The following is a 9634-nucleotide window of genomic DNA, read 5'->3' on the forward strand; positions in this document are numbered from 1 at the left end:
CACTCTGTCTCAAAAAAAAAAAAAGAAAAAAAAAAAAGACTGCATAGTGCTGGCATGAGAATAGACATCTAGATCAATGGAATAGCACTGAGATTCTAAAAACTCTTAACGTGTTGATTTTTGACAAGCGTGTCAAGACAATGCAATGAGAGAAAGAATGGTCTTTTTACCAAATAGGACTATGACAACTCGGTATCTATAAGCGAAGAATGAAGAAGGGCTCCTTCCTCACATCATATACAAAAACTGAGTCAAAATAGATCAAAAACCTAAATGTAAGAGCTAAAATAATAAAACTCTCAAAAGAGGTGTTTGCAGCAGCCGCCGCCTCTAGCTCGCCGAGCTCCAGCCGAAGAAGGGGGGCGGGTAAGTAAGGAGGTCTTTATACCATGGCTCGTACAAAGCAGACTGCTCGCAAATCCACCGGTGGAAAAGCACCCAGGAAGCGACTGGCTACAAAAGCCGCTCGCAAGAGTGCGCCCTCTACTGGAGGGGTGAAGAAACCTCATCGCTACAGGCCTGGGGCTGTGGCACTCCGTGAAATACGACGTTATCAGAAGTCCACTGAACTTCTAATTCGCAAACTTCCTTTCCAGCGTCTGGTGCGAGAAATTGCTCAGGACTTTAAGACAGATCTGCGCTTCCAGAGCGCAGCTATTGGTGCTTTGCAGGAGGCAAGTGAGGCCTATCTGGTTGGCCTTTTTGAAGACACCAACCTGTGTGATATCCATGCCAAACGTGTAACAATTATGCCCAAAGACATCCAGCTAGCACGCTGGATGGGAAAACATATCATTATCAAAAAAAAAAAAAATTCTCTTCTTCCTTTATTGGTAATTCTGAACGTTAGATTTTTTTTCCCCCATGGGGTCAAAAGATACTTAAGTATATGATTGCGACTGGAAAAATAGGGGACAGAATATTGGCAGTTTTTCCATTTTCATTTGTGTGTGAATTTTTAATATAAAATGCGGGGATGTGCAGCATTAAAGCAAGTCAAAATGTTTCAGTGAACAAGTTTCAGCAGTTCAACTTTATAACAATTATAAATAAACCTGTTAAATTTTTCTGGACCATGCCAGCATTTGGATATTTTTAAAACAAGTAAATTTCTTATAGACGGCAACTAAATGGTGTTTGTAGCATTTTTATCACACAGTAGATTCCATCCATTCAGTATACTTTTCTGAGTTGTCCTACATGCAAGTACATGTTTTTAATGTTGTCTGTCTTCTGTGCTATTCCTGTAAGTTTGCTATTAAAATACATTAAACTCTTAAAAAAAAACCTCTCAAAAGAAAATAAAGGTGTAAATTTCACTACCTTAGATTAGGCAAATTTCTTAGAACACCTAAAATACAATCAACCAAATTAAAAACAGATAAACTGGACTTCATGAAAGTTTAAAACGTTTGTGGTTTTTTTAAAGTATAAGGAGGGATTTAAAAAAAAAAAAGGCTTTTCAGAACTGCAAATAACATTATAAAAGCAGAGCACTATGTAGAAATCTAGTACATTTTACCTGTGCATGAAAGTTTTATCAATGTTATTCATTTAATAAATGCATCCCATTCACATTGTTACCATTATGACTTTAAGGTTACTATACGTTTATTTCAAATTATACTAGGATAAATTTTAAACACCAAACTCTTGGCTCACAAGAACAACACCTTCACTTTTTTTCTTTTTTTCGAGACAGAGTTTCACTGTTGCCCTCAGTAGAGTGTCATGGCATCACAGTTCATAGCAACCTCCAACTTCTGGGCTTAGGCGATTCTCTTGCGTCAGCCTCCTGAGTAGCTGGGACTACAGGCGCCCACCACAACGCCTAGCTATTTTTTGTTGTAGTTTGGTTAGGGCTGGATTCGAACTCACCATCCTTGGTATATGTGACCAGCACCCTACCCACTGAGCCACAGGCGCCGCCCAAGAATGCCATCTTCAAAAGGAGCGATCTCTACTTAGCTTCTGGTGGCATTATTCCAGGCTAGTTTTTCTCACCAATTAAAAAACCTTCAAATCGTTCACTTTTTAACACATCATCTTTCCATCAAAAAAAGGGTTTTTTTTTTTTTTTTGGTTGGGGCTGGGTTTGAACCTACCACCTCCAGCATATGGAATCGGCACCCTACCCTTTTGAGCCACAGGTGCTGCCCCAAATGGGGCTATTTTTCCCCCTAATGACTACATATATAGGTAACAGCAAGAAAGATGAAATCAAAAAAGCAGCCATTAAAATAAATGAATCAATTGTATAGAAGTAATATCTGGCTCATGGCAATTAAAAAATGGCAACTAAAGTACATTAATAGCCAGATGCTTAAGTCATTATTGAATATGTTAAGAGAAAGAAGCCAGTTCAATATGACCAAGTGGGAACATATAATTATCACTATACTTCCTTCTTTACAAATAATTCTAAGACAATAGGAAATCTAAGTTATATCTAGATTCCCACGTTCAACAATTTTTACTGGGTTTAATAGATCAGTAATTTCCTCTGACTTCTTTATGGGTCCTTATTAATCTAAGTGTATTCTGAGCATAAATTTTTTTTAAGTAAGACTTTTTTTTTTTTGAGATGGAGCCTCAAGCTATCCCCCTGGGTAGAATGCCATGGCATCACTCTCACAGCAACCTCCAACTTCTGGGCTTAAGCGAATCTCCTGCCTCAGCCTCCCAAGTAGCTGGGACTACAGGCACCCGCCACAACCCCCGGCCATTTTTTGGTTGCAGCCATCATTGTTGTTTGGTGGGCCCGGGCTGGGGATTTGAACCCGCCACCTTAGGTGTATGTGGCTGGCGCCTTAGCCGCTTAAGCCACAGGCGCCGAGCCTAAGTAACAAGACTTTTCTAAACTACATTTGAAAATGGTTGAATGAAGAAAAGACCAGCCATTTGTCTTGCTTAGAAAGATACAAACTGAATGCACACGTTTCTCAATGGGAACAGCTCAACTTTCTTCTTTCTACCACCTCTGCTACATATGATTTCTCAAACTTTTCAAATCTGTTCTCCATGGCTTTGCTAAGGATAAAATCACATAGCAAGGGCAGCGCCTGTGGCTCAAAAGGGTAGGGCGCTGGTCCCATATGCTGGAGGTGGTGGGTTCAAACCCAGCTCTAACCAAAAACTGAAAAGAAAAAAAGAATCAGATAGCAAATAATTGAACTAAAGGATACCTGGGGTTAAAAATGCAAGAAAATGTTAACATGCAAGCAAGAGTCCAAATACTCAACACACATGTTAATGAATTATTACATATGAGGTTTTCACTGATGAGCCAGGCTCTGAGCACACCAAGTTATCACACAAATGATTGCCTCTTGAGACTCTGGGTACTTTTACAATTGTAAACAATTTTTATAACAAATTATTTTAACCAAATCGTATTTTGAAAATCGTTTATAGAAAACACAGGGAATAAAGTACATTGTTCACTGTGGAAGGCCTTAAAATACATTATTTTAGTAGAAAATACAAGGGTAAAAAAGACGAATGCAGCATTAGATTTAAACCTATAGCTCCTGCAGCAAGTTAAAACATGGTTTCAGAAACTAAACCCAGCATTTACTGTAACTACAGAAAAAGTTTCAATAAAATTTACCAGGAGGCTTGGTGCTTGTGGCTCAAGCAGCTAAGGCACCAGCCACATACACCTGAGCTGGGGGTTTGAATCTAGCCCAGGGCCCACCAAACAATGACAGCTGCAACCAAAAAATAGCCAGGTGTTGTAGCAGGCACCTGTAGTCTCAGCTACTTGGGAGGCAGAGGCAGGAGAAACACTTGAGCCCAGGAGTTGGAAGGTGCTGTGAGCTGTGATGCCACAGCACTCTACCCAGGGCGACAGCTTGAGGCTGTCTCAAAAAAATTAAATAAATAAATTGCCATGGAAGCTCTTATATCATGCTCAATATAGAGAAGTAGGAAAATGTAATAACCAGGATACACGACTTTTTTTTTTTTTTAATCTATAACTCCTGCTTGCTTTGCTGAGGGTGTAGTTTCAAAATTCTGTTACCTTTCTTGGCTTCAGAATCAGATTCTTTAGCATTTTTGAGCCACTCTTCAAACTTTTTCATTTGTTCAAGGAAGACACTTCTCCCCTTTGCAATACGTGCATCTTTACACCACTTTAGAATGGGCAATTCACTCAGGACTTGAGCTTTATAAAAAAGAGCCACTATTTTCTGGAAGGCTCTCATAAAATGAAGTTCTCATAGCTAATACTCCTGAATCTATAGTAACGGAGTCAGCTCAACTGACTGTGAGCGGTAAAGGCAGTAAGTAGAGGGCTGTATTCAAGTGCCTGATGGCTTGCCTTGCTACAAGCTCCTCTTTTTCCTTCCACTCCATTGTACTCATTACATTTGACCAGATTGTTCCAATGACAACCAGTTCTGGGATTTTTTTTTTTTTTTTTTGAGACAGAGCCTCAAGCTGTCCCCCTGGGTAGAGTGCCGTGGCATTACAGCTCACAGCAACCTCCAACTCCTGGGCTCAAGCGAGTCTCTTGCCTCCGCCTCCCAAGTAGCTGGGACCACAGGCGCCCGCCACAACGCCCGGCCATTTTTTGGTTGCAGCCGTCATTGTTGTTTGGCGGGCCCGGGCTGGGGATTCGAACCCCCCACCTTAGGTGTATGTGGCTGGCGCCTTAGCGGCTTGAGCCACAGGCGCTGAGCCTGGTTCTGGGATTTTTATCTCCTTGACAAAATTCTAACTGGATCACCATGGGACATATTGCTCTTCAAGTTCCTTCTAGAGCTCCCTACCAGCTCCTACAGTTTGCTGATTCTGATCACACTATGAAAGCTCTTTCAAGCCTGCCTCGGTAAAATACTTTGTGAAGTGTTCTATGCTTTGCTTACTGGTAGAAAAAAAATTCCACCAGTCTGTTGTCCATGCTGACTTTCTGAAAATGTGCAGCTACTGCATTATCTTTTTTCATTTAGTCATGATTTAAAGAGCGTTAAAACAAAAGCTTAGTGAAATCCCTTCATTAACCAAATTCTCATTATAAAAACTATTAAGAATGGATACATAAAATATTCCTTTAACCAAAAAAATAACAGTCGACGCAATCAACTTCTCCCTTTCCAACACTGAAAAAGCCTTAAGAACAGCAGGTTTTTCACTTTTTCTCCAAAACCTTTCTCCAAGTATCTGCAGTAACCCGATTAACTTGTTAAAAACATGAACAGGCTGGGTGCAGTAGCTCACGCCTGTAATCCCAGCACTATGGTAGGCTGAGGCAGGAGGATTTACTGAATGCAGGAGTTGCAAGGTTGCAGTGAACTATGATCGTGCCACTGCACTCCACCCAAGGCAACAGAGGTAGACTATGGCAAAAAATAAATAGATAAATAAATAAAAATTAAAAAATAAATTAAAAATTAAAATTAAAGAAAAATCATTTGGATTTTGTTTTCCTTGTAAACAGCTGAACGCTGTGATGAAAGAGCCACCATGCAGTCATCGCCACAGTTTAATTACTGGCAGGTATCCTACGGGTTTTGTATTGGATTACTTGTGGTTTGACAGTTTACAGCAATGATAATCTCCTATATCATCCCTCTAAGCTGTCAACCTGTTTAGTGAATATGACATTTCTAGACATTTACAGTTTTCACTGATTGTTTTGTCTTTGCTTTTCTTTTTAAGTAATTAAAGGCTAAATTCCCTAAAGGAATGCACAACTTGTTTAATCCTAAGTGTAAGATATCTAATGCCTCAAAATATCATATTAAGTAAATACACTTATCTTAAAGGATAAATTAATGAAAATTTAATGCCTTGTTAGGTTATTCTAATGACAAAAGTTAACCACCGAACACTTATGTCAGCTTTAATGGGATTTGTGTTGCTTCAATATCATGAGGAGTAAATTTTAGGGCTTGTGAATACAAAAACTTCTTGTTGAAATTAATGGTATTTATATACTTATGAGAATTTAGCCTACCCAGGAATTTTTCCGTATCAAATTACCCTTGATAGGCAAGGTGATATTTGACTTAACTCCCTAGCTTTCACAAATACTAATGCTTAAAATGAAGCTAAAACTAGCACCTACTGAAATTTGAGTCAGTCAATCTAAAGAAAAAATATGAATTTAGCTAGGCCACTAATCATAAAGCAAGGAAGGACTGGCACTTGGGAAATGGAAAGAGATTCCACAACCCAGCCTGACACCAGATTGCCAAACTGAAGAGTATCTAGGGACAGTGGGTCAAGTCCTATAATGTGAGCTGCACTATTGCTCAGGGTTTACTTAGTCTATCCTTTCCTTCAACTCCTACTATCATGCACGGTTCATGGCAAGGAATTGGGATTCGACTGTAACTGCAATGCAATGAGGCTGGAGAGTTTTAAGCAAGGGATTTGTAAGATCTGATTTACTTTAAGGATCAAACATGCTGATGAAAGTGAAAGGGCTCAGTAAACACTCATAAGGGTGTTCCAACCTTCTTTTTTGCCATACACTGGAAGAATCAGAGTTGTCTTGGGACACACAGTAAATACACAAACACTCAGGAAAGCTGATTAGCAAAAAAAGGTCCATGTGTTATTATTGATATCTACCACCATAGATAAGCAAAAAAACATCCTTACATGTCTGCATGAGGCCCATGGGCTATAGCTAGGACACCCCTGCACTAAAGCTTTATGCCATCATACTTCATTACCTCCACACAGGGTAAAATGAAAGGGAGGGAAGAAAATAATGCAAACTATGCAAATTAAAATCCAAGTAACATAGGCCCATTCTAAATCATATGGCCAGGAGTCATCTCCCAGGCTTCCCTCATTCAGGAAGATGATGAAGACTTGGGGAAGAGCAAGTTTGGTGGAAGAATCAGGATTTCGGTTTCCAACATAGTAAGTTTCAGATGCCCATTGCACATCAAAGTGGAAACAGTGAGAAGGCAATTGGATATACAAACCTCTCTGGAGCTAAATGGAGAAAATAGGAACGGAAATATGAACTTAAGATCCATCAGAATACAGAGTATTTATTAATAGCAATACAAGCTAACCTTTATAGCATGCTTACCACACTTCAGTCACTATTTTAAACGCTTTACATGTATAAACTCATTTGGTCCTCACCACGACCTTAGGAGGTAAGGTACTATATTTATTTTACAAATGCAGAAACTGGGGCATAAAGAGATGAAGTATCTGTGCCTAAAGACACATAGCAATTAAGCACAGAGCCGGATTTCATGTCATCCTTACACAGGGGCTATGCTAATCGTCTCTGTATCATTCCAATTTTAGTATATGTGCTGCTGAAGCAAGCACCACAGCCAGTTTTTAAACCCAGACAATCTGACTCTGGAACTCTTTAAAGCCATGGAACCACTCCGGAAGTGAATACAGAGACAAGACTGCAGATACAGTATTTTCAATTCAAACAATTTCCTGAGTCCTGAAGATCAAGTGCCTGGCATGGTTACAGGCTCTGCAGATACAAAGAAAAATAAGACACAGTACCTTTAAGAAGCCCAGACTAATAGCTACTAGCTCAGAGCCACTACTTACTCAACATTTACCATGTGCCACCCTGGCTAAGCTATGTGACATATTTTACTAACAGTCCTATGAGACAGATGTTATTATCACCACTTTAGAAATAAGGAAACTGAGGGTGAGAGAAGTGAAATACTTAACCTAAGTCACTCAGCTAGCAAGAGACAGAACAAGAATTCAATTCAGGTCCACCCTCCTGTAAAATCTGGTCTTTTCTAAGGAAATTCCATCACATGCTACAACATACAGATCAACTCTGAGAACATTATGCTAAGTGAAATAAGCCAGTCACAAGAAGACAATACTATATGATTCCACTTACATGAGGTTCTCTACACTAGTCAAACTCACAGGAACAGAAAGTAGAAGGGTGGTTACCAAGAGAGGGGGAGGGAGAAACGTGGAGTCGTTCAATGGGTAGAGAGTTTTGTACTCTCAAGTCAAAAAAGTTTTGAAAATCTGTTTCACAACAATGTAAAATATACTTCTCACTACTGAACTGTACAATTATAAATAGTTAAGATGGGTGTGGCACCTGTGGCTCAAGCACCAGCCACATACACCTAAGGTGGCGGGTTTGAATCCAGCCTGGGCCCGCCAAACAACAATCACGGCTGCAACCAAAAAATAGCCAGGCATTGTGGCAGGCGCCTGTGGTCCCAGCTACTTGAGCCCAGGAGTTGGAGGTTGCTGTGAGCTGTGATGCCACAGCACTCTACCCAGGGGGACAGCTTAAGGTTCTATCTCTAAATAAATAAATAAATAGTTAAGATGGTAAATTTTCTGTTACTTTTTGTTTTTTTTTGGTAGAGACAGAGCCTCACTTTATCGCCCTTGGTAGAGTGTCGTGCTGTTGCACTGTGCACAGCAACCTCCAACTCCTGGGCTTAGACAATTCTCTTGCCTCAGCCTCCTGAGTAGCTAGGACTACAGGCACCTGCCACAACGCCTGGCTATTTCACTGTTGCAGTTTGAATGGGGCCGGGTTTGAACCTGCCACCCTCGGCATATGGGGCTGGCACCCTACCCACTGAGCCACAGGCACCGCTCTCTGTCACTTTTTTAAAACTCCAATTAAATTTTATTTATTTGAGACAAGGGTCTCACTCTGTGGGCCTGGGTAGAGTGTTATGGCATCATAGCTCAGAGCAACCTCAACCTTTTGAGCTCAAAAGATCCTCTTGCCTCAGCCTCCTGAGTAGCTGGGATTACAAGTGCCCAGCACAACACCCAGTTAGTTTTTCTATTTTTAGCAGAGAATGGGTCTGGCTCAGGCTGGTCTCAAACTCCTGAGCTCAAGCGATCCAACCACCTTGTCCCTCCCAAAGTGCTAGGATTACAGGCATGAGCCACCGCACCCAGCCTACCACAATTAAATTTTTTAAAAATCTGGTCTTTTGGGCGGCACCTGTGGTTCAGTGGGTGGGGCGCTGGCCCCATATACTGAGGGTGGCGGGTTCGAGCCTGGCCCTGGCCAAACTGCAACAACTACAACAAAAAACAGCTGGGTGTTTTGGCAGGCACCTATAGTCCCAGCTACGTGGGAGGCTGAGGCAAGAGAATTGCTTAAGTCCAGGAGTTGGATGTTGCTGTGAGTTGTGATGCCACCACACTCTACCAAGGGCAATAAAGTGAGACTCTGTCTCTATAAAGAAAAAAAAAATCTGGTCTTTTCCTACTATACCACATACCATAATGGATGTGCTTACTATGCTCTGAAAATATGGGTGAGCAAATAATTTAATCTACAGAGTGGGAAAGGGAGGACACGGCAAAAAATAGTTGGGAGAAAGTTACTAAGGAAAAACTTGAAAGATGAAGTTTCCCACTTTATCCTCACTGTAGCTCTGGGCAAGGGTCCCTATCTCAACCTCTGAAATAACTCTTACACCTGTATACAATTATCATTACCACATTAACTTGCCTAAACCAGGCTCGAGAATATTTTAACAGCCTTCAACTTGGTGAGCTTTTCTAGGCTCTTCCCATTCTAAGTCATTCACCACTAGAAAAAAATTGCCGGCTCGGCGCCTGTGGCTCAAGTGGCTAGGGCGCCAGCCACATGCACCTAGGGTGGCGGGTTCGAATCCAGCCTGGGCCC

General features: G+C 40.9%; 2 protein-coding genes and 1 non-coding gene across 4 annotated transcripts in view; 1 reads left to right on the forward strand and 2 right to left on the reverse strand.

Moving 5' to 3' along the window:
• Positions 1-9634, reverse strand: part of TRPC4AP (transient receptor potential cation channel subfamily C member 4 associated protein) — a 75185-nt gene that overhangs the window by 63453 nt on the left and 2098 nt on the right. The gene's annotated exons all lie outside the window — the stretch shown is intronic.
• On the forward strand, positions 329-5175 carry LOC105886814 (histone H3.3-like). The gene is made up of 2 exons (XM_012804057.2): positions 329-833; positions 5164-5175. Exons 1-2 carry the CDS (start codon positions 390-392, stop codon positions 5173-5175), a joined length of 456 nt encoding a protein of 151 aa, XP_012659511.1. The 5' UTR covers positions 329-389.
• On the reverse strand, positions 7199-7305 carry LOC111724723. The gene has a single exon (XR_002772966.1). It is a non-coding gene; the product is annotated as a U6 spliceosomal RNA (small nuclear RNA).

Source organism: Otolemur garnettii, unplaced genomic scaffold (genome assembly GCF_000181295.1).
Source record: "Otolemur garnettii isolate 467f Iridium unplaced genomic scaffold, OtoGar3 scaffold00025, whole genome shotgun sequence".
In the NCBI taxonomy this organism is placed as follows: Eukaryota; Metazoa; Chordata; class Mammalia; order Primates; family Galagidae; genus Otolemur; species Otolemur garnettii.

What these genes read in the sequence shown, in the direction of transcription:
- LOC105886814 (XM_012804057.2), top strand. Translation starts at nt 390, where the DNA reads ATGGCTCGTACAAAGCAGACTGCTCGCAAATCCACCGGTGGAAAAGCA.